Source organism: Aphelocoma coerulescens, chromosome 4 (assembly GCF_041296385.1).
Source record: "Aphelocoma coerulescens isolate FSJ_1873_10779 chromosome 4, UR_Acoe_1.0, whole genome shotgun sequence".
Lineage (NCBI taxonomy): Eukaryota > Metazoa > Chordata > Aves > Passeriformes > Corvidae > Aphelocoma > Aphelocoma coerulescens.
In genome coordinates this window covers 50,799,147-50,824,568 of record NC_091017.1, presented here as the reverse complement: position 1 = coordinate 50,824,568, position 25,422 = coordinate 50,799,147, and the positions used below count along the sequence as shown (strand labels likewise).

General features: G+C 40.3%; 1 protein-coding gene across 8 annotated transcripts in view; it reads right to left on the bottom strand.

Moving 5' to 3' along the window:
* Positions 1–459: 459 nt before the first annotated feature.
* The window catches only part of DLC1 (DLC1 Rho GTPase activating protein), a 263,297-nt gene continuing 238,334 nt past the window's right edge, over positions 460–25,422 (bottom strand). For 7 of the 8 annotated variants that reach the window (XM_069014032.1, XM_069014033.1, XM_069014035.1 and 4 more), the window contains 12 exons: positions 22,917–22,998; positions 15,735–15,798; positions 11,554–12,977; positions 10,278–10,454; positions 8,214–8,373; positions 7,773–7,971; positions 5,630–5,843; positions 5,098–5,212; positions 3,974–4,195; positions 3,320–3,537; positions 2,973–3,146; positions 460–2,436 (listed from right to left, as the gene is read on the bottom strand). In XM_069014032.1, coding sequence (XP_068870133.1) covers positions 2,316–2,436; positions 2,973–3,146; positions 3,320–3,537; positions 3,974–4,195; positions 5,098–5,212; positions 5,630–5,843; positions 7,773–7,971; positions 8,214–8,373; positions 10,278–10,454; positions 11,554–12,977; positions 15,735–15,798; positions 22,917–22,998 — 3,170 coding nt within the window. In that variant the 3' untranslated portion in view covers positions 460–2,315. Of the gene's footprint in view, positions 2,437–2,972; positions 3,147–3,319; positions 3,538–3,973; positions 4,196–5,097; positions 5,213–5,629; positions 5,844–7,772; positions 7,972–8,213; positions 8,374–10,277; positions 10,455–11,553; positions 12,978–15,734; positions 15,799–20,485; positions 20,530–22,916; positions 22,999–25,422 lie in introns of those variants that run through there. The other variant, XM_069014038.1, reaches the window with a different exon arrangement.

Below are 25,422 nucleotides of genomic sequence, written 5' to 3'. Positions count from 1 at the left end.
GGTGTGCTTTAACTTTCTCCAATTACTTTTACACTTGCATTTTTTGAAGCAAACCTATGACTCCACAACTCATCATGCCCTCATTCTCTCTTTAGAAAATAGGAAAGCAATGAATTATTTTCCAGCATTGCATACTGCTGCTTTCCACCCTGTTAAATTCAAGCATACCTTTCTACAAGACAGGAGCAAACCAGAGGTTTCTTCTCATTATTATAGAAGTATGAAGCAATTGACTAGGGAATGTTTCTGTCCAGCTATCTGTCATTGTGATGTCCTGTCTTCCAAAAACTTTGCAGTTGCTTTAGTACCTGCCTTTAACAATACTAAAAATATCAGTCTGGGAGAGGGCAGGGGTGGCTCCGCTGTTGGCTGTAGTATGTAAAGAACCAGAAGTAAGAAAAACACCTCCCACTCTGGGTATAACAGTGGAAGGAAGAATGCAGAATAAAATAAAACTCATTATGAATATCCAATTTTAAACATTTAATAGTGCACTTATTGAGTATATTCTGTACAGACATCTATAGCAAGTTAAACATTTTCCTTTCTCTCGCATAGATCTTAGTCATGTAAAGCACATTTACAATAGAAAACATACTTGAGGTACAAAAACCCAAAAAGAATATCTGAGGTATAAATACAGGTATATTTTAAATAATCTTTATCATGCTTAATCTATGTTTGACAGTACACTGTGGGCAAGTATACATGTTTACAATAGAATGGTATGTACAACATACAATTTTACAAATTCAAAAGTGTTTGATGTAGAAGAATATACAAGATTTTCCTACTCATGAGGAACATTGTTACTGGAAGTACTACATTATTTGCCATTATAAAAAAAAATCTTCATCAAAAAGCTTAAAATAATACTGACAATGGTAAAAAAGTCTCAGTCAAGATTCCATCTTGCAACTCATTCATACCCTAGCCACAAAATACATTTATCACTTAATACTGCACCTTGAAAACAAATCTTTACCTTTACAGTAAAACCTACAGAAAGACATCTTTCCAGAGGACCTCAGGACTTCCTACAGTTCATACAAGCTGATTCTCAAGAAGGGGGAAATATCCCAAAAGGTTTAAAACAAAACAAAACCAAAGACAAAACTGCACCCTCCCTCCTTTCTGGCCCCTAATATAACCCTCCAAACTGCTCACATGCAGGTTCTGTTCACGTTAACATGCAGCTTTTAGGAAAACAGGCACAGGAGGGAGAGTAAGGGAAAGAGCTTGTGTGACCCTCCCTAGCCAAGTCACCCCAGCTGCTACTGCAGGAGTCCTGCCACCTCCTGTCACCACAACTCCAGTGTTGACTTTTTTCCTCTTGAGCCATTAGAATACAATAAAATATATAAAAGCTCATTAAAACACCTATAGATAATGCAGGTAGGAGTAAAAGCAACAGACATTTTGGGTTTTTTTAAACGACTGATGTTATTGGCTCTCCTCACTGTTGCAGGCATTTCATTTCTAAGCTGTTACATTGCTCAAAAGTATATTTACTTAAATTTGCTATAGAATTGGTCATCACTCCTAAAAGATCATCTGGATAAGGAGTGGACAGTAGCTGAAGCAAGCCTCTTGTAACATCTGCTTAGGGTTTTCAACAAGCTTAGAGCTGAGGAAAAGGCAGAACTAGCACATTTGAAGGATGGCTACTCCTGGTCCACAGGGGAGTCCCATTCAAGGTTGAACTGTATCCAGCATACTAAAATCCATTCTGGTTGCCTATCAGTGTACCAGACACATTTCAAGTTCGACTTCTTCTATCCTTTCAACCATTATCACACTCATTCACACTTTAATCTCTGTGCAAACCTTTCTCTGCTTATCTCAGTGAGAACATATTGAAGAGTACCAACTATTCCAGTGGATACACCAGTCCCTCAATGCACTACAAATAAAATGACATGAGTATGTACATAAAGCTAAGTATTTCACATGGGAATGATGAGCCTTCACCATATTTCATAATATATTTTGCATTTAAAGAAATTTGCTTCTCAGAAGCAATTCAAACCATCTAATAGACATTTTTTTTTTAAATTTTTAATTTTTGCACAGTTCTCCTATGTATTCCAGTCGAGGCCTACACTATAGACCTTACACAGACAGGAAGCAGCTTTAAAGTGTATGGTATGGCCACAGTCCTATAGTAATGCTCACAGTCAAGTTCTCACTCTGTCATCCCTTCACGACACGACTTGGAGATGGAGCACAGGTCTGGTCTGCAGCGCGCAGGTCTCAGTTCTGGGTAATGTCTACGTTGCTGAGGTGTGGAGCACATGGCTGTTCCTCTTCAGTAGTCACCTGGATTTTACTTCCTTGCTCTCAGGACTCTGCTGACTGAAAGAGTCTCGTATCTTAACAACTTCCGATGCACACAAGTGTCCGAAAGACTTGGTGTACCAGTCTGGCATGTGGCCCCTGTTGCATGAAGGAAAAAGTAATGAAAAGGAAGGTATCAGTGACTTTATGTATTTTCTTAGTCACAATCAAATATGTATCTGGCTGGTTAAATGCCTGACTAGGAAATCTCCTTAGTGCTGCTTACTGCGCAGCTGAACCGTACTAATATATAGATTTGCTCAAAACCAAGTTTGCCACAGTAAGGGAAAGTTATGGAAAGTTTTGTGACAACCCGGTCCTCTTTACTACCCTAATATTAAAATTAACATGTCCTTGCATCCAGATATGACTGTCAGAGGAAGGAGTGGGGTTGTATATCAATAGTGATGGTGGAGCACATACTGGAGGCTTCTAATGAAACAAGCTATACCTGCTGCCAGATGTGCTTTGAAGCCAGCTTTCCGTGGCATCTCAGAGACCTGTGTGCTTGTCTTTGAGAAGGATGTTCTACTGGCCAAGCTAAAGTCTGTTGAACTGTCTAAGTTTTCCACTGACCATACTGAAACTATACAAGAAAATTTACCACCTCCAAAGGACAAAGTGGGATTTCCTACCTTAAATCAATTCTGCACATGTAGGTAAGTTTTGATTTTCCTGACCCGCAGGGCTCAATCAGATACCTCGACAGGAGAACATTGACTCTAACACCTGCCATGGGTGCCCGGTCGTGGTCCACTGAGGTTGCTAGTAACACACAAGCTCCTTTGGGGAAATTTGTCCTCCATGTTCTAAGAAAAAAGAAAACCAAAAATCTTTTATTTGACAAACAGTAATGCAAACATCTAATAGGAATTCAAATTAGGCACAAATAGATATTTACCAGTATAGCTGACATTACAAAGAAATAGTCAAGGCTGTCATATGTGTAGGATATAAACATCATTGCATATGAAAGTCTTACCTTAAGACTACAAAGTCCCTGGCTGGATGAGGTGCCATGCTGTTCTGGACATACTGGTATATATCTGTCTGGCTATCCAAAGGCTCAATTACTTTTGACTCTATAAGATCTTCATCCCAAAGATGCTGCTCTTTAAGTAAACGATTTAAAACATCCTCTGGTGTAGCTGAGATTTCAATAGTAGTTTTCCATAATCGGAGTGGGGGACCTTCACACACCTGGGGAAAATTAGCAGACTCCTTAGTTTTCCTCTTCCTTACACTTTCTTTTTCAAGTTTATTTTTAAAAAATTTTGTTGAAACACTTCTCCATCTGCTATTTCTGAGCTGTACAAGATCAGAGATGAGAAACTTCCTACTGCCTGCATAGTGACTCAGCTTGTTAAGGCTTTGCATGTGTGAGTGAAGGCATGTAAATTCAATACAGTGAACATTCCTGGGCTGGATAAACAGAAGAACACAAATCAGTGCATGTTAGCAAGCTACTGCTGAAAGACAACAATGTTTGTATATGATGTGCAACTGCATCAAAAGATTAAGATTTTTTTCCTAATATCTATCTGCAAAGTAAAGATGTGTACTGAACCTTCTATAATATCTTATGTCACAAGTGAGCTAAAACCCAGAGCTGTGGTGTGAGTGACAGGGTGCATACCTTCTTGTATGCCAGGTCTGCCTGCTCTGATGTGGAGCAGCTGACCCAGCCTTTAAACTTCTCCTTCATCTCCTTGAGTAAGTCATCCACGCAGTCCTGGAGGTAGCAGTGGTAGTCGGAGGGCTCAGTGTTGCTACTGCTGCCCCGGAGCTCCTCCAGGCTGAGGGGACGCAGGTCCTGCTCTGTGTACGAGTTCCGACCCCTGCTCATTTCTTCAGGTATCTGAGGGATGACAAGGGTGAAATCATCCTCTTGCAGCTCTTTCCCCAGATCACTGTGTTAGTCTGGCAGTCCAATAGCCACAGGGAGCTGTGTATGTTAGTTTTGTAAGTGATGGGATGTGCATGTGTCAGGTTGAGCAATCAATAAGCAGAAATGCCAAAATTACGTTTGTGAGTTTGATTTAACTCAAATTAGTCTCTCTTTTATGGGGTGTCTTATTTTATTCTGTAGAGTATCTCCCTTTACTACACAACTAGATTCATTCCCACAGCACAGTTTATCCTGCAAACTGAAGGAAGAAGGGAACAGTTGTCAGCTGCAAGAAAAGAGACAGGCACGTCTTCAGTTGAGGGCTCTGAAAAGATTTGATGACCATGAGGAAAACCAGGACTCAGCTTGTCTGGTTCTCCATCACAGGCCCTAGAGGGAGCGTGCTTTAGTTCCTACAGACCCTTCAACCCGTGGTTTGACAGTGTTACATTCCAGGATGCTTTTGTGGCCTGTCTTGCTAACTCTTGGGAATTTAAGTATAAAATGAGCACTGAAATTCCTGGAAATAGCTTCTTGCTTTGTAATTAGAGCTGAAGTTCACAGACCCTCATGGCTGCACAATAAAATCTTGAAAATGTATTTCAAGTGCAGCTTGGATGCAACAAAAATGTGCCAAACCCCACAACTGCCTCCTGACTTTAGAGCACCAGTGCCAACAGAACAACTCTATTCTGGCACCACTTCTAATTCATGTATGCCCACAGATCAGGATGCGAAGGTTTTTAAAAAGCTACTTATCATGTGCTAAACTCCATTAAAATAAAGAGACATTCCTAGCTTTCCATTATACAGCAGATCTAAGACATGTTGATCAATATTCCACCCATCAGTTTTGTAAACAGGTGTTTTACCTGAAAGAGTTTCTTGCATTCAGCAATCATATGAGCTAGCCCTTGGGTTGCAGCCAGATTTTCATTTAGGTCCTTTTGATCGGGTTTTCCCAGGCTTGGTTTTCTTTGCATCACCCTTCACAGGGGAAAAGAGCACACATACACACATACACAAATCCAGTTATTTGTTGCAGAGCAAGAGACATTTTTGGGAAGAAAACAGCAGAATTCCCAAATTTAGAGTAATTGGTAATTTAGAGCAGTGCTGCCTGGTACCAAATAATGGCATGGTGTTGCCAACTTCTCTTGCTACTCTTTCTAAACTTGTTCTTTGGAATCCCCTCCTTCTACCCCCATTTTTTTCCATCTTATGAGCTTGTTTATATTTTAACAAATCTCCAGCAAAAGGTAGGATCCCATAACTGTTCTACAGCCGGTGCTCTCTGAGGTGTCTGAGGTGATTGAAGCTGACAGGATCAATCCTAGACCGTGCCTGTTGCACATCCTGCCAGCTGTGCTATGGGACCAGTGAGCCCTGCTCCCAGAAACATACCTTGGGGAAGAATTCTCTCTTTTGAGAGTGTTCAAGTGGAAGAGGGAAGGTGCTAAGCAGACGGCCAGGTTTGTTGGTGTCATCTGGTTTTCCTTCACTGCAGCTGTGACATCACTCAGGAAATAGAGAAGAATCTGGAGGACCTCCCTGTTCTCGTCAGGTAAAAGCATAATGGCAGCCTTGATAGCCTGGAGACGCTGATCCTTTGGCACATCTGCATAATATTAGTAATTCTCTCATCAGCCCATTGATTTTCCACACACACAGCATGAATACATCCCAAAGCAAACTCCAGCTTCAAATATTTGACTCGAGTTTGAAGTGATTTCCTTCAGGATGCATACCATTTGTAGGAAACATGAAGGAATTTTTTTTAACCCACTAGTTTAACTACCCTCAGCTATTTCCTGCCTCACAAGAAATGCAAGCAAGAAGCTGTGCCTAGGCCAGAGTTAATTTTAGATTTAGCTTCAACAGCTACATGCTCCCACAGATGCACTAAAAGGACAGAAGCCTGGAGTCAGGCAGGGAACAAGCAAACAGAGTTCAGCCAATTTAGAAGTTCTTCGGCTTGCAAAGAAATTTAAAACATGAATGCATTTTAGAATAGGTAAATTAATTAAATAAATTAGCTAGCAAACCTTTTCAGCAGTGATGTCATAAAATATCCAGAAAGTGCTTTACTGAACACAGAGGGTTACTTTATTGAGCAGATCATTCAAAGTCATGCGGTGGAAAAACAAAGTCAATGCTGTGAAGCCCCATACCATTAAACAGCTCCTTGGTTACGAACAACAAACAGCCATTGGAAAAATTTGATGTGTCTTTTATATAAGCTTTCTCCTCCAAACTTGAAAGGAACAGAAAATGAAATAACCCAGACCAGATCTGCTTCTTATAAAGGGATTTCCAATAAGCCACCTCTGAAGACAACATCAGAGTCTGTGTCCTGGAGCATTTATATCATCATCAGCAGCCCACCACCCTCACTGCATGTCTCATAATACACATGGTGCTCCCCAGATATTTAACTGGTATTTGCTTTGGGCTTCAGCAACTTTGTAAGGCTAGCAAGTGAGTTTAGAAAGCAGTTATAAGCAAAAATCCACCGTTTTCCATGCTCTCCTCTCAATCAGCTGAAAGCACATTTAAGCCCCGTGCATTCCAGTGTGCAGTCTGGTGCATAGCACCAAAGCAAAGGGAAATTTTGCCGTTTGCAGGGAAGCAAAATTTACAGCTGTTTTAAGGCTCTTTGCTTTACAGAGAGATAATACTTCCCGACCACCTCTGGGAATTCCTCAGACCTACCGCCTGCAAAAGGAAAGGAACAGATATTCCTGCAATGCTCTGTCAAACTTTTTTTGGCTCTAAACCCACAGAGCTGCCGTTTAATATGCATGGAAGTGGAGAGTCTGATTAATTTTCTCCCTAAACCTGCTTGGGAATCCAAACACACAAAAAAAAGCGTGCACTGAAAAAATGGTCTGTATGATATTTTAAAACATCATCTCCACCCATGGAGCTCTGAAGGAAACTCCTGTGACCTTTTTGTAATTATTTCTTTTTCACAAGGATTGATAAACTCCATTTTTTTATGTGATTTACTCTGAACACTTGTGTTTATGGTACTTATCTGTAAAGTAGCTACAAGTTGATAATAGAAAAGCTTACCACTTAGAGGTTCTTTTTAAACAGTTGAGGTGAAAAATAGCAGAAAATGAATTATAAGAAAACAAAAATTTTTGGTAGCCTTGCCAATCCCCTGAAAAGCCCCAAACTGTCTTCATATAGTGTTTCCTCTGCTTGTTTACTTAGCCACATTAGATGTGGCTTATTTTTAAATCATAATATCAAGTATGGTCAAAGAAGAGAAGAAAATTTAGAGCAAGTGATGGAAGATTTATATTTGTTCCTGAACTAGAGAGAAAGGTGAAATTAAAAGAACTTGTACTATAAATTGTTACAAAACTACAATACAAAAAATCCATTCCTTATGAGGCAGCCTGAACTGTAACAGTCACTGGAGAAAGGCAAAGACCAACACAGGACACACGTGTAGTGCCCAGAGCAGCAGTGTTCCAAAGTTCCACCCTTGCTACACAAACGACCACTTGCGGTCTGCTGCAGAAGTCTCACTACTTACATTGGTATATCTGTAAGAAGGTCTCGGAGAGTTTGTTCGTCATGAGAGGCTCAGGGAGATCACGGAAGAATTGCTTTAACATGTCTGCTACATCATAGGCAGACTGGCCTTCGTAGTTGACGCTGTCTGTGGAACTCTCGTTCATTTGACGTAAAGCCTGAATTCTTGATTTGACTCCAGATTTCCTAAACAGCCCAACCTAAATATACATATAAAAGTAAATACATTTATAATGAATCCAGAAAATCTGAAATCCAAGCATGCTCTTTAGCTTCTTAAGTATGGGTTCTAATTTTGTGGAAAGCTTTCCATGAATTAATTATCTGTTTTGTCCTGTTCTGTGTCTATCTTTTTCAGTCTGAACCAGGAACAATAAAACCCAATGGAAAGCTGGGCTTTGGGTGGCGCATGCATGTGGAATAAGAGCCTAGCAAAACGCACCTGATCCAGACAGTGGTTGCGGAGATATCGCATGGCTTGCTGAATGCTCTGGGGAAGAGGCTGCCCCGTGCGCTGCACATTCACTTGCAGTGGTACTCCAAAGACATTTCGGTCTTTATAATCTGGCACCTTTATTCTTTTCATAAATTTTGGTACTGCCCTATTTAAGCAAAGGGAATGACACATTAAATTAAACCTCTGTTGACTATTTATCTTCTGTATTTCCAGTAATTCAGAAAGTAAGTGAAACACTTTTAGTAACGTGAACAATGGTGACAGTATAAATTAGCTAATCCACTCAGGCCTGGAAAGGGTGAGAGAAAAGAAAACAAGAGTTTCTCTAAGAGAAAGGCTTGACATTTGGGGCAGTATGCTGCCTCTAAGTATTAATGTGGTGCTACTCCATCAATGTTAGGAGAGTGAAAGCTACAGGGTAAAACTGCAGGGGCCAGATTGAATTGCAAAAGAGTCAAAATAAATCTTGCGGTCAGTGACCCCTTATAACACTGCTTCTTTAGGTTTCAGGAAAGATGGGCATTTGAACAATGAGCTTTTGTATGTCAACTACTTGTTCTGCAAAGTCCTCAAACTGGGTCCACCACCCACCAGTGTGCAGAACAGCAGGAAACTGATGTAATACATTTGAGTTTGTCAGCTAAAAATTTCAGCTCTATAAACAACCCTTTTGAGGGACCCCCCTCCTTGTTAGCCAGTGACTTTTGTTACCCCCACCTCCCGCTCCAGTTTCATTGAGAGGCCTTTCCATCTGCTTATGACTCCAAGGAAAAAGTTACTAAACACGAAAGAATGATTTACCCCTGGGTCCCCCAGAGTATTGGTTTCATAAAGGGGAAAAAAAAGGCACAAAAATGTGAAAATATTGAGGTCATTTTCCTAAACAGGGAGGAAAGCTAATATCCAGTGTAACAACTAACAGGACACAGTAGCACTGAAAACAGGGAGACATTTAACATTTTAACATACAGTACAGCTATACAAACAGTGCATTGGGTTTACAGCTGACTAATCTGTTACATAGTAAAACAGAACCAATTTGTGTTGCCATAGAGTTAAGTTTAGAGCATTATTGATACATGTATGAATAATACTTGCTTTGTCAAAAAACATGCCAATGGAATGTGAAAAAACACATTGCGATCTCCACTGAGAATCTGAAGCATGCAGGGATAACTGGTCAATACTTATTTCTGTCTTTCAGAACAAACAACTTCTGTATTTAGAAAGACTGACATAATAACAGCCTTTGAACAGGAGGTACTTTGATGCCAAAGCTAAATACTCTCTATGACTCCTGGGGAAGGGAGGAGGCTGGCCTGTGGTAGGGACAAGAAAAATTTTATTTGCATCCATTGCATCCTGAAGGTTACACAGGCTGTACTGCAGATACAGTAATAAAAGTGCTTTCTATTTCATTCTTCTGACAAAAAATACTAAACTGGGTTATAAACACCTGGCCACAGCAGAAATTGCTGCCTACAAAAAACTCCATGGTTCTCCTAACCTGTATTCTTCTCTCCATCTCTTTTGCAAGCTAACTGATTTATAGTGCCTTAAAAAGGGAAAAAAAAAATTGACTAGTGAGATACTAGAATTAAGAGAAATTTACATTATTTAATTACATAATTATGTGAAGGGAATAATGCAAATATTTAAGAATAACCAAAGAAAAGATAAGATTGGCAGCAATTTATGCCACTGCTTGCTAACTGCCTCGATAAACAAGTGGTCCTTCTTTTCCTATAGATACTGAACATCTTCCCATTCAGAAAGCTGGTCTGTACTTCATTTGCTTTGGTTCCCTCACATGTCCCCATAAACACATCTCTCAAGCCTTATAGGATTCCACTTATGTAAAGGGTTAGTGATTTTAGCCCCATCTTAGGAAACTACAAATCACTGTCAGCACAGGCTGGAGGACGAAGTGCAAGTATGGAAAAAGAGGGATTGGAGGGATTCATTGCATCTTTCCAAAAATTGCTTGGGACAAGCACAATTGTCATACTTGCATAGTTGGGCTCTCTATACACAGCACTGTGTCCTTACCAGCTGAAACCATGTTTGTTGGAAGGTGTGTACTTCTCCAGGAGAGCAGTCAGCTTCAGGAGAGAGTACTTCTGCAGCAGGTTCATCTGTGCCACTGACTGGCAGTTGATCTGCAGTGATGCCGAGCTGAGGCTGGGCCGGTGGGAACTCTGGAAGCTGTGCCACCTTAGCTTGTGCCTGTGGAGAAGATGGGAGACAGAGAAAGGGCAGGTTACTGAAATGTCTCTGCAAGACACGTGCAGGAATTACCACAAATGTACCACTGAGATTCCTGCCCTTGGCAGCTGCATTCTTCTGAGATTTCACAGGCATCAGCCAGCACTGTCTCTGCCTCACCTGGTGTGATGCAGCATGTGCAGGTGCTTCAGATGGGAATTTGCACTCTGAGCTGACCCACAGCTCAGTGCTAGCTACACAGCCTTGCCCTATCAGATATCCTCCAAGGGCTCCAACACCCCTCTCCCGAAGTCCTTTCAGTATTATGGCAATGGGAATCAAAAACTCCATTAAGAAAAAGTGGCATGAATTTTTAAGACACATCAAATAGGAACTCTGCACTTCTAAAAGTCCTATTAAGTCTATACAAGCAGCTGTAGATGACTAAATGATTTGCACCACTTTTAAGGAAAGCTGGAAACAAAGCTAGAAAGAATTAAAATCCTTGTTCTACTCACAAGGCAAAATACAGTCATCCATTCTGTTGTAAAACTCCCAGCAGAATCTGGAGGCCACTAGAACTCCCCCAGTATCCCACTGTGCTACAGTGATCAAGAGAAAGTAAACAAGCCTCATTTTCCCCACAGATTTAGTGCCCTAGCATGCTATTAGAAACAGCCTGCTACTGAAAAATGCAATTTTTTGAAGTAGTCTAAAAGACAAGGCTTTTACTACAGACTGACACAAACCAGAACACACTTATTCTTGGTTCTCCTAGCCAACGTAAAAAGTGATTAATCCTACCTGATGGCCCTCCCCTCCCAATTACCATTTCAGTTTGAAGAATTATTGTGCCCCAAAACTGCCTTAACATTGCTTTTTCAATGACAGCTCAAGCTCAACATACAAACATACAACTATGAATTGTAGGAACCACAAAGTCTTTCACAAATACTTCCCTTCCCCATAATGGTTTTGGGAAGCAATGGAACAACACGTGTGCTTGAATGGCCACAGCTTCTACTGCACCTTAACTAAGTGTGGTGCAGCTACTATAGAGCCGCTTGGTCTGGAGGGGACATTCCCAGGCCACCCCAAGTCCCAATGTTCATGGTCTCACCTGCTGGACCGTGTCAGCGATGCACCCACCCCAGAGTCTCTCCTGTCCTGGATCCCTGTGGGCTCTTCTGTTTCATTCAGTGAATTCCCTGTACTGTCGAGGTCACTTGGTGTTCTTCGATCATTATCTACATCAAGGTGAATCTGCTTTGGAGAGGAAGGACATGGGGAGATGGAGTCGAGTGCTGAGTCAGAGTCCCCTTCATCTGAGAACTTCTCTGACCACTGGTTCACTATTCTCTGCATCCCTTTGACATGGTATAGGATGTCATCTAGTTCTGGGAATATGTCTTCATTTTCAAGGTCAGCCAGGTCGCTTGTACTGGAATACAGGATCGAACCTGGCACATTGTCATAAATACTCAGGCGGCTGCTCACTGAACTGGAGGAGTTGCGCCTTTTTCCCATGCCTAGCTCTTTGGAGCTGTCGCCACTGTTCTCCCTCCGGAGGGTGAGGTGGCCATGTCCATGGAAACTCCCTGTCCTCCAGTTAACAGAGGTGTTGCTTTCTGTCGGGGAGAAGTTGCCATTGGAGAGTGCTTTGGGAAAAGTGCCAGGCTTATGATCCTCAGGGATAAAAAACACGGTGTCTTCTGCAAAACTGCCCCGGTTCTTGAAGTTCTGCTCCATCACATCACTGAACGTTGACTGATTGAAGGGGTCAAAGCCTTCCAGGTACATGCCCACCCTTTTATTGTAGGCACTGAGGCTGCGTGTTCGTGTGACAGGACTGGGTGTGCTGACAGCACTGCTCGTCTCAGACTGACTACTGCTGCTGCTGGTCTGGGTGGAATTGGAGACGCTCCTCTTTCGTACCATAGGGAAGTTGATGTGATTGCCATTGAGGGCAGAAATCTCCACGCAGTTAAGTTGTTTCAGTTTATCTTCATCCATGCCCTCCTGCAGGATTGGCCCACTAATAATCAGGCCAAGCTTTGAAGGAGCTTTGCTCTTGCCATGGTGAGAACTCTTGATTTTAAGACTCTCCATTCTCTTGAGCAGGCTCTTTGTCTTGGACTTGGCATTCTTCTCATTGGCTTTTGTGTTGAAGCTGAAGTTCAGTTCCCTGGGCGAGGGCAGGCTGTTGAATGAGTCATCATTGGCTACAAAATTGCTCGATGAACAAACGCTCACTACTGAGTTTGTCCTGGTGGTAGACGCCTCGCTCTGCAGGGTTGGTTGGTGGCTGCTGGTGCTGCTGATGCTCAGAATAGAAGCCACCTCCTGGCGTTCGCTGAGGTCTGTGAGCACGCTCTCATGGCTCGCAGCGTTCGTAAGATGAGGAGCTTCTGGGGACGGGATATTCAAGTCCGGTTTTGGAGGAAAGACATCAAACTCTTCAAGCCTCGACCACCTCTTGCTGTCCCTCTGAAAAGTCCATTTGCCACTTATTGCACAAGGTTCATCTTCATCTGAATCTTCACTCTGCAAAGAAGAACCCTGAAAGTATTGCTTGCAAACTGCTCAAACAGCAAAGGTGGTTGCATTTAAATACAATGTCCACTCAACTGCTTTAAGCATGACCTTGTTCTCACTGAATTTAAAGTGAAAACAGTCTTTTACTTCAGGAAGAAGAAGATTAGGCCATAAAGCCTGTCACGGGAAAAGATAACATGGTACAGGCAATATATTTTAACGGTTTTTAAATACAAAAGATACTCCGTTCATAAAAAGAAACAAACAATACAATCTACTTTAAATTGTTCTATTTTAAAAACCCTAGTATCCATAGACTTTTAATTAATTGGTCACAGTGGATAGCCTTCACATCAATGGAAATTCCTGGCATGCATAACATTTTAAACTGGAGTCAGTCAGGGGTTGGGGTCCCTCTGGACTCTCTCCAAAGCTACACTTTGTTGATAGTGGCTATATGTTTATACTCCTCTTTGCAATTACGAGATGTTTCTCATACATTCTGAATTTTAGTGGCTTAATTCCTTACCCATTTGGGAACTCTGAACAGCTTCCTCACTGTGACTAATGAGACAGCAAAAGAAGCCCTTGCACTGCAAGAGTGTGATGGCTCCAGGCTCTTACCTGGTCCACTCTTCCTCCCACAGGCTAGCAGCTAACATTTTAAGAATGTCCTGTGAATTCAGGCTAGCTTCAGGCAAACTTTAACACACGTAGATAGTGAGCAGCAAGAGCTCACTGACAGTGAAGCACGTAAGTAAATTGTAAATAACATGTTTGATGTATGAGTAATGCTTAGAGTACAATGACACATACATCAATTACGCCTACAATCTTTTCATCTAAATACTGAAAGGGAATGATCCTGACATATTTGGTCTTCCAAATATATGGAAAGTTTCACATTGGAAAAATAAAACCAGTGAAGATATTATAATATAACACCATGAAACCACAAAATAATCTTTGGTGTTTAGAGTAATTGCCACCCAGTTCCATGAATTTCACTTCATTTGTTTAATTTGCTTTAATTTAAAAACAAACACATATGCATACCCCAAACTGTAACTATTTGTGTGCCAAGAATACAAACATTTATTCTCTGAAAAACAAGTAAATCATTCATATTTCAAGTAGTTTATGTATGCATACTTCAGATCCTGATCACCTCCTAGTTTTTCTTTTTTTTCTTTTTTTTTTTAATAGGACATTTCAGCAACTCAGGAAAATAAGTGAAATACTGCATTTATTTCTTTATGACCAAATACACATGAGACACAGAGCAAGCATCATTTTCTTTGTTTCCCAGCTACTGCAAACTACTTCTGTCCATGTCTCAGATGAAAACCCAAGAATTCTAGCTTGCTCATTTAAAGTTTTCAGAAGGAAAAAAGTCATCTGAAACGGCCAGTGGATAATAATGACAGTTTGGTGGTGAATGAGATTTGATTGAAAGAAAAAAAGATGCAGTAAAGTGATTTTAATTTGCAAAGAAGTCAGTGGAAACATAAAGAAACATATGTTTCTGGCAGCACTATTTTTCCCTAGTACTAAAAAGCTTTAAAGTACTGAATTTATTGACATCAATAACAAAAGGGAATAGGCTCCAAGTCCATCTGCCAGAACATGGCTGGTGAATGAATTTCAGGAAGGACTGAAACAAAAGGTAACATCCAGACTCTGGAAGATCTGAGGTTTGGACCTGAAGTCAGGTCTGGTCTGACCTCTAATACCAACACTGATCATTCCAGTGTTAGCAAGGTTCAGGAACAAGGATGAGAAATCTTCTGGTGGTCATAAATGGCAATCCAGCTGCCTACCCCTACTTTTAAGGCGTTCCTACATATGCTGCCTCAGAGTGTTATCTTCTGGAGCCTGGATGCTCTTTCCAACATACCTCAAACAGATAGGGAAAGAGGGGATTAATTCCTGGTAAACAACCTCAGAGCATTTGTATGCATTCTTGTTAAGGGTAGGGCAGCATTGTATTGCCTTAACTCAGTCATCTTTATCTGCAGTTGTCATATCCCAGGGGACAGTATCAATTACTGATCCCTCCTAGGACACACACATAGTTTTAAGACAGCTATTGAGTGGTACCTTATTAGCAAGTCGGTACTACCTTACTGAAATTACAGTAGATGCTCTCTTATTTCTCACCCCGCTCCACAGGAATCCTGAAGATTCAGGAAACACTTCTAATTCCTGCTGAGCTCCCTGGAAACATGCAAACTTTCTGAAAAGGTAGCTGTTGTATTCTGAAAAGATATGGAAAGGAAGCAACGTGCCTAATCCTTTCCTTTGCAGGCCAAACACAGTCTAACTGATCCTGCCTACATCATAATAAAATACAATTCTAACATGATGGCAGAGAACCAGAACTGAAGATGAGATCAAAGACAGTCATCTAACATTAAGGTCAGCTCACCATGGCCACCAAGCCTACTCTATACAGTCTTGTCTGAGTGCAGGCAATAGGCTCCAACACCAACAACCTCACTGGCAGAGAAGTCCAGTGCCTTTCACACTGAAAGCAGCATCCCAGGGAAAGGTTTGCTAGACAACATTTACCCACTGCCAAGCCCTGCAGCTTTCACTCAGTGACAACACAAGAAGAAATGTAATCAGATTTTTTACTTTTTTACTGTGTCCTTGCCAGGTTCTACTCAGGTGTAATCCTAAACTGAAGCTAAACAATCTGCTAGATGTTATTTTTCAGTTTTATTAACACACAATGCTGTAACAGAAGACATTAAATGAACTTACCCTTTTCCTGTGGGGACTAATTTCTAGCTTCATCACTGCACATTTGTTTAAAGTATTTAAGCGCCTGCAAAGAGCAAAGGAAACCATATTAAGAGAATACTCCAGTGTTTTGACACAGGCTATTCCAGTTCAAAGCTTTTGTGAAGGCTGTTCCCAAACTGCTCTGCATACAAATAGCCACAAGCAGAGTTTCAATTAGAGCCCTAATTTACTTAACTATTAACCCATTACATTTGGCTGTACTCTAACTTCAGAGGGAGCGATGGATGACTATTTGTTGCAATTACCTGAACCAAAGTAAAGAGAAGTTAATGGAAATTTGGACTAAGTTGAGAAGTACATCACATCCTATGAATTGTAATAATTACATTTGTTCTAAATAGCAGACATCCAAACCCTGAAACAGTCAACCTTAACAGACTAAAAATAACAGAAAAGTCTTCCAATTTGACACTGTAAACATGTGACTAGATTTAAAAAAGCATGCTGTTTTAAAAATTGTACTTTATTAGCTGAAATTTCCCAGAGGAAAACTTATTTTCCACTTACTAGATGCTTATATTTTTTTTGAATAATGATTATTTTCAATACAGTCCTGGGACAAGACAACTTGTCAGTTTAAAGAAAAACCAACCCGAGCACAGACCCAATTTCTGCTTCCTAAATGGAAAGTCTCTTTCATATAAAAATATTTTTCTGAAGGACTAAAATTTAAACAAAAATTAATTGTTGCAGCAGCAATAGCTAACCAGCCTCCTTGTGTAATGTGACAGCAGTCTGGATGCATATCTTGAAGTACTGTATGAATACATATGAGCATTCCTCTATTCCTCAACGAGCTAAAGATCTGGTAGGTATCCCTAAAACAACCAAAAAATTTGCTGTCTTCTCCACTCTACCCCAGACACTCAGTGTGCAGGGCCGAGCACAGGCAGCTTAAAACACAGCAAAGTCAGCGCTATTCATGACACAGCTCCAAGGCAGGTTAGGCCCAGCTAAATGCAGGCTGCTGTGGTCTCCTGCCCTTCTCCATGTCCTTGCCTCCCCAGAAACTGCTCCAAGGACATGCTTCAGCTAAAATCTGTACTGGTAGAGTGTGGTTAGAGAACTGCCAGTGCTATAGCAAGGCAAAAGGAAGAAACAGGCTGGGCAGAATGGAGAAGGCAGAAAAACTCAAGCAGCAGCTTCATGGAAGTGATGGTTTAGTCCCGTGCCAATACTTTTGCTCATGAAACTGTACTGTGGGTTGGATGAGCTAAACTAACTGAGCTGAAAACCAATCTTTCAATATTTCTTGGAGTTGAATTTCCCCTGAGCTGCATGAAGAGATGTGTGTGCAGGAAGGCGGCACAGGAGCAGGGCCACCCCTTTCCTTTAACTGGACCACAGCCCAAATTCAACAGCAGCAAAGCTGAGCTTTAAAAAGCCTTATTCATTCCAAAGGAAGTTATGTAATTTTCACATAATAATTCATCTGAGCAAAGTGAGAAGAAGAGCCTGTATCTGCAGTTTTGAAAAACTAAAAAAGAAAAGAAACGCTGATGTGCCCTATTGCTTCAAATGAATTTTCTCAGATTCATGAAGCTCGTACTTGAATGCAGAAAATGTGTGCACAGGGAGAATTACTAGTTTCTTGTCTTTTCTCTTGCCTTTTATGCACAGGATTGGCTGCAGATGGTATTTACACAGGGCCCGATCCTGAAGCCATCAAAGAAAATGGGAAAGCTGCTACTGATGCTTTTGCTGCAAGCCATGAAATAAAAAAGAAAAGGCAGTTTGATCTATAATTAGACCCAGCCATAACACAGCAGAGAAGAAGGGAAACAGAAATAATTGCCACAGGTCAAATAGCAGGGCAGTGGCAGGTTAGAAAAGTTATCCAGATCTCTCCTTTTTATTCAGATTTCATCTTTGCTCTGAATTTAGAAAGCAAAAGGTTCAGGCCTGCTGGCTGCAGCTGGTGGGCATATGCACAAGTCCAGTGAATTCAGAGAAATTGTATTTATGGTGTGGGTGAAGGGTGAATGTCCCATCTACATGCTACACAAAAAACTGTTTGGTTTTTTTCAAGAGGCCACACAAGCATCAGAAAGCTGCCTCCATCTCTGCTATAAACACATTCTCCTCTCAAGTCCTGGACCTCAAGACCAGGAAACATTAAACTGGTTTCAGTTCCATATTGTGTAATAATTTACAAATTTCACAGTGTTGCAACCTTTGGCTTATGCAGAGAGAAGTTACCACTGAATCCCTGGATCAGGCTTTATCTAGCTCCAGCCTGTCTGACCACTAATAAAGACAATCTCTGATTTCACAAAGATTACATCCCCAGACTTCTCTCTTACTCAACTAAAACCCCTGAAATAGGTGGAAGAGGGTAGAGCAAAGACCTTTATTGTCACAGAGGGTATTTTAAAAAGAAATCTCCTGACACACTCCTCACAAAAATTAGTATGAAGGCAAATAAGGTAACCCCCAATGAGTGAGGTTAAATTCAATAGCTGTGAGGCAAATAAAGTCTCTGTTACATATTTGACATGAATGCATCTCCAAACCAGTTTCCCTTTTACAATCTAAATGCTCTCCAGCAATTGTCTCAGGTCAGCAACTTCCATTATATTCATCACATGTCCTGCTTCAACTTTTGCTCAAATTGAGGAGTGCTGAGGTCCTTGAACTACACACCACTGAAAACACAGTGCAATATGCAAAATTGCCTTCCAAACACATTAGTGAGTCAGCAAAGCTAAGCTTACAAAGTTTAGTTTGTCAGGGTGAGATTTACCTATACAACTGTCACTAACCTTCACATATGCTTTGCAATACTTTTTAAGCATGTGAGCTCACATTAACTTTCAACAGATCTTCTCATCAAATTGATGCCTGTTAATAAACTACAATTTTCTCTTCTGGGTCTGGACTTTCTCCTTTGTTAACTCCACTCCCAGGTATAAGTTAACTTATCATTTCTTTACTGACAGTCAGCAGACCTGCCTCATTCTTTAGCTCCATCTTATTCTGCCCAAACCTGTCTCAGTTACACCTTCCTGAAGACAAGATGGGAGAGGGAGGGACAGGGCAGGATTGCTGCAGACAGCAGTTACAGCCACTTTCACTGTCTGGCTGTCTCAATCTCAATTTTGACTATGCCTCCTACCCTGGCCACTCTCTAGATGACTGTCTGGATGACAAGATAATATTCTTTCCCATCATTTACAGAAATGCCTTTGAGCCAGCCCTCTCTATGCATCTTCACATCCAGATGTTATGTTACTCCCATGGAGCATTCTATGTCCAAGACATCACTTTTCCTCACTGTCTATGGACTCCTACCTCAGCTCTCACTCTCCTTCACCCCAGCTCTGCAAACCCCTTTCTCCTGAGGGTGACCAAGGCAGCACAACTTGCCTCTCCATCCTAGACCCCAAGTCAGCCCTGAGTGGCAATTACACTGGCAGCCTGAACCTGCTGCACCCAAAACATGAGACACTGGAGCTTCTCTCAGAAAGCATTTTTACTAGTCTTCTCCTCAGAAACGGCCAAACTAATTTAGCCTGAACCTCTTTTAAGAGAGGCAGACTGAATGATACATTCACTATGAAAAACTGTAGTGTGAACAGCTAACTTCTAAATTAAAATGTGGGTTTATGACGTGAAGTCTTTTTTAAACTAGGTACTAGTCAGTTCTATGTTGGGTATAACCCCAGGTAATTAATTTTGTTCTTATTAACAGAAGTTCTCACCCACGCACCCAAATAAAGTGGTAGTAGCAATGCAGATTTATGCATTTTAAATTACAATTTTGAATTTGAGGAACTGTGTAATCTAGCTCTAAAGTTTAAAATATTTTCTTGATGGACCTAAATTCATAATTCCGCTTATAGAGCAAATTCCAGTTCCATTATACCTGTAACTAACTGATCACACTTCTTGTCTCAGTGGACGGTCTCTACTTTGGCTCCTGGGGTTCATCTGCATGTTGTTCTGCAAAGGAGGCCAGCTCTCCACAGACCAAATGATGCAAACAGTGAATACATTACAACCAATTTCTTGGATGAGAAGTCCTGATGATAAAAGATTTAAGAAACCTCTTGCATATATAGTGTAACGGTTTCCTAGCTATGCATAAGGAGATTTGAAAGGATTTCCATCATGGCTTGCTATGTATTTTGTACTTAGCAACAACCTCTAGGATAAGCATGTTTCAGTACTTAGTTTCATCAGCACATGATGCAGACAGTTATCCACTGGAGATAAATTCCCAGTCATTAATCTACATAAAGTCCTAAGAAAGCAAGGCCAGCACTGGTTTGCACAGTCATTAAGAAAGCATCCAAGAAAATTAAAATAGGGTCATCACTCTTAGATTTTTAACCCTACATTTCATGGTAAGATCACTAAATGACATTTCTTAACCATCTGTTACTGAGTGCCATATGCTATCTCTGTAGTTCAAGTCTCAACCCCCTTTCCACTTGAAACATTTTCCAGAAAAAACATAGTGGGGTGAGTTAAAGTTAGCTTAATTTTCCTGCTTACATTAATAAGATTATTAAATTATAATTAACAATACTGTATAGATGTAAACTATCACTTAAAATGCTTCAAACTTAAAAAAGAAGTCACTGTGATTTCTACAGTCTTTTTAAATACAATTCTTTCACATGCAGTTATCAGAACAAGGTAATTAGAAATTCTGGGAAACACTGGCTGTTACATAGCAAAGCAGATTCTCAGCACAGACCACTTACTATTTTGTTACCATCCACTGTGTACAGCGTTCACTTGGCTCTGTGCTGCAAGTGCAAATAACTCCCAAAGTATTCTGATTTTCAGTCAAAAAATGGTGATAGACTTACAGTTGTGAAACTGTTCAAAGTCTTTACTGAGTAAACCCCTTTTCTGTTTACACACTGACCATGGCATGAGTCAAAATAAACCCGGACTGCAGGCAGAAAGGCAGCATTCCAAACTATGTGCTTCTCCACGGTTTTTTAGTGGGCTTTGCAAAATTAAACAAGGAGGTGCAGAAAAAAACCCCTAAAGGTGAAAATGTTGTGATAATGTACTGCTTTTGTCTAACATACAAGGTAAAGGCCAAATTCAGACATCTGAGGTGCTTAACTGAATTTCTTCAATTTTATTTTGAGGTGGTATCTGAATGTTTCTGGAGATACTTCAGTGTCAATTTTAAAGTTATTTTGTAAAAGATAACTCTGATGTGCAAGCCACAGGGTTCAGAATGATACAGTTCAACCCTTAAAATCTTTGTCTCAAGCTACAGTAAGACCAGTGGATTCTTACATATAAATATTACACATGCATATTACACAGAAAACAATCTGAAAATAAAAATCTGTTATTTTACAATCAGTAGCATTATTACAGGCTTCTTATGTTCACAAAACAACTATATACATGTATAATTTTGGTTTTCTCACTTTTATTAGAAAATTTACAATGTGTACTTCCATTGGACACAGATCTTTTTACTTTCCTTGGTGTTCAGAAAAAGTGCTGTTTTTATGTATCATACTAACAGCAAATCTCACAGAGACATGGAGTGCACATTGCTACTTTCATCAGAGAAAAAATCTGCTACCTTTTTTTCCCTGTATAATTAATTAATCCCAGGTTAAAAAGTATTCTTGGAGGTGAGCACCAAATGCAAAATATGCTGCCTTGACTGTATTTTGTTTTCCTGGTGAGGGACGACCATGCTTCTGGGAATCAGCATTTATTCTCATTGCTGTACTTTCTGTTCATTCACTTCACAAGTTCCAGGGAACACAAATAAGTAGACCAACATATCATATTTAAATATTGGTGGAATAGATGCACACACTTAAGTAAGGCACATCTTGCATGAATTTAACATTAATGAGATTTTTCCCCTCCTAATGACTGGACAAAAAAATCTGTTTTCTTAGTTTGTAAATCTTGTAAATATTTCCAAAGAACTTTAAATTCCAGTCCCTCTCTTTCCCCTCCAAGTATGGCAGTGATGGCATGAGAACACTATTAACTTAAAGCTATTCTTAAAAGGGTTTTGTAATTCATTAGAATTACTGACATTTAGAGTTGCAGACACCATGTATGCAGTATCCAAAAGCATTCATTTTGCAGGCAGTTTGGAAAGCTGCCATACTGAAGGATGGGGCCATACAACTGCACTTATTTCTAGGTAATAGAAGATATGAGAAATTAAAGCTTTTTTTCTTTTGCCATTTAAGATTGTGGACTCACACTAGAGGAGGTAACTGATGGATGGATTAATGTTAGCTGATGTCAGATGGGGCCATTGTGATTGCTTTTATGACCAAACTGGTAATGCTGGGGCTGTAGTTCTGTAAAAAAAAAAAAACTGCCAGACACCAGCAAGTCTTGCTCTCTCTTTTTCTCTACCTACCCCTTCTCCTGCTTCTGCAGCTGGCTATGGGGTCCTGCCCCATTCTTCACACTTACTGTGAACTTCATTATGCTTTTCCACTGATTTACTTTACTCACCCAGGAAAGGACTATCAAGACTCTTTTTGTGGGGTGAGCCAGTTGAACTGGTTTGTGGAAGGAGCCCATAAACAACAAAGATAATTAATGTGAGCATGTGGCTGAGGGCAGGCCTGTCTTTGGAGTAGTGATAAACTATTAGATTCCCTTACATTATCCCTTTCAGCCATACCCACGTTACACAGGGTGATGCACTGAGGCCAGCATGAGGGTTTGTATATAGAGCACTTTGTATACACAGCATTTTGTTTGTATACACAGCTGTCCACCAAGGTAAGAGAGTGATGGAGTGCACCAGCATCGCTTTGCTAACACTGTTCCCAAAACCCAATTCCTGTGTGGGAATTGGTGCTGCAGTTATATGTGCAGATGGCTATAGCCAGCACAGTTCTACTTTCACATGCCTAACTAATTTGGGAATTAGGAAAGAAAGCAAACAAAGAAGAATAATAAAAAATATGCCTATGAAATCCCTTTCACAAAGATTCCTGCTACTCTCCTCCCAACTTTTTTTAAAATAAGATCCCCAAACATCACTTAGTCCAATAAAGTATTGTAATGAAAACCACAAACTTTTCTGTGTGGTTTTTTTTTGTTGTTGTGCTTTTCCCAGGTACTTTCTATTATGCAGGAAGGGTTTTGTTTCAACATGCAGTGTGATTTTTATTCACCTACCTGCATAATGCCTCAATAGCATCTCTGTCCAGAAAGTCGTGCTCTCGCTTGACTAGAGCAATGTCAATTGGAAAAAGGAGATCTGTAGGAAAAGAAACAGATGGAATCAAAGTGACACTTATTCCCAGTGATGCGTTATTTCAAACAACCAGCTGCTTTCAGTTGAGCTCATCAAGAAGCCAGTGATTGGTACTTCTTAGGTAAACACATGCTATCACCTCAAATGCCAGAGGTGCTTCCTTTTCATCTACAAATTTTTGACATGCAGCCTTGATAACTGAAAGTTCATACACAGAATAGAGGAAAAATTGTTAAAGCAGAGATGAAACAATGGGAGACAGAAAAAGGCAAATGAAAGCTTCCCTATCAAACATCAGAAATGCAAACTAATTCAGGCTAGCTTTATTTAAAATAAATGTGCAATCTCCATCAAAGTACTAATATCTCACATTAAAGAACAAAGGTCAGTAAATGCCAAAACTCTGAAAGAATGAAAAAAAAAGCGCCTTTAATCTCCTTAGCTGTTAATCAAGCTATTTAAAAGTTTGACACCGATACATTAATGAGATACAGCTTGAAATGAAAGCAAGCCAAGCTGCGTGGAGACCATACTGCCTCCTTTCCTTAGGAGATTATTTAGGTAAACAACTGGGAGAGTGAGGGGGAGGAAACAATGTTGGCAGAGAACTGAAAATTTACTTCAGCTTTGAAGCAGCAAGCACATATACATTATTTACTGTACTCCACAGATTCCTGACTGTCACAGGTCCTGATCTGGCATTCCTTGCACAGCTAAAACTCCCACCCGAAGCTGCTGGTTGTTCAGGGCACACAGAAATACAAGGTCAATCTATGAACAGACTGCTGCTGTTGCATACAATTTTCCTGATCCCAGTAACTTCCTGTGAATTTTTTAATTTCTGGAGACTGGGAAGAATGAGCTAAAATGAGGAAAAGAATTAAGACTGATATTAATTTCTAGAAAGGTATTTTCTATACTAACAGAAAATGAACTATATGAATTCTATGAAATTAATTAATTTTCTATAACAACAGAAATGAATTCTACATCCTCATTTTCATATCACGATAGAATGGTTTGTGTTGGAAGGACTTTAAAATTAATTTAGTTCCAAGCTCCATGCTATGGACAGGGACACCTTTGATTAGATCAGGTTTCCCTAAGAGCTATCCAACCTGGCCTTGAACACTTCCAGGGACAGGGTATCCACAGCTTCCACAATTGCCTCAGGAATTCAAATTCTGCAAAATGCTAGGAATTCTGTATTTTCTACAGAAAACTGTGGTTTTAGCAAAGCAACTGACAAAGGTTCACTGATTAATCTCCCATATCAAATGTGCTCTGTGTGGGAACTACCCATATAGGCGACTTCTCAGAACTCTTGTACGATACCCAATTGAATCATAGGTCTCCCCTTCACTATTTTAAGTAGAAAGTAAAGAGGGTGAGCACATTCAACTGGTATTTTTTAACACTGCTGATGTAAGTTTTTCCACTGGGAAAGTTGTATCTTAGAATGTCCACAAGAGAACGTGGGAGAACTTAAGTGAAGGAGGTGACTTGAAAGAAGCTGATAGTCTGCATAAGACCATTTTTTTAACAGTTAATCTATGCTATTGCTGGCTTTGTTGTTGCTGTTGCCAGGGGGGCTTGCACAGGACAATGGTATATTGTTTTTCAGTAAGGACAGCTGTCCTTTCAATGGGTATGGCTGGCCTTGCTCTCACAGCTTCTCTCTCACCTCTGTGGTCCTTTTGATGTTAGACAGGACATGCTGTTACAATAGAAACTTCATGTAAGTTTAGAATCTCTAGGTAGGGCAATGTTTTCTGAATGCAAGTAATTTATTAGGGGATTTATGACTCAGTATAATAAAAAACCCACAAACCCGCATATTCAGCTTAAAGTTTTGCCTCAGTTGTAATGAAGACTGGAGGTACAGTTACAGCTCCATATCCCAAGAAAGCCTTGGCATCTCCATGAGAACACAAAAAAAAAGAAGGAAAAAAAGAAAAAATAAAAGGAAATTTAATTTCTGAACAGGCAAAGGAAAGTCTTGCCAAGTGCTGCTTTTGAAAGTGCTATTATCATCTCATATTGCCAATGCAGCTGCAAATCAAAGCTCACCAAGATCATTTTTCAAGAAGGTCAGCTCAGCATTTGCTGTAATTTTCAGCAGTTATTCACTGTAAATAACAAACTTTCTATGCTCGGTCTTACAAGCAGCAGCTGGAGTTTGCTTTGTAAAAATGAAGAGGCAGTTAAGAGTGCACAATAATTGCACTACAATGAAAGTAATTTTAAGTGGAGGAAAATTCTGAACAATAATATAGATACATAAAAAGGATATCACACTTTAAAACAAACTTCTGTATGCTACTCTGCATCGGAGCGTAAGAAATGTATGCCAAACCTGCAGGTTTCTAGCAGGTTGGAGAGGCAGCAAAGACAACAGTTCTAATTGAGCAAAACTAAAGCAGACAC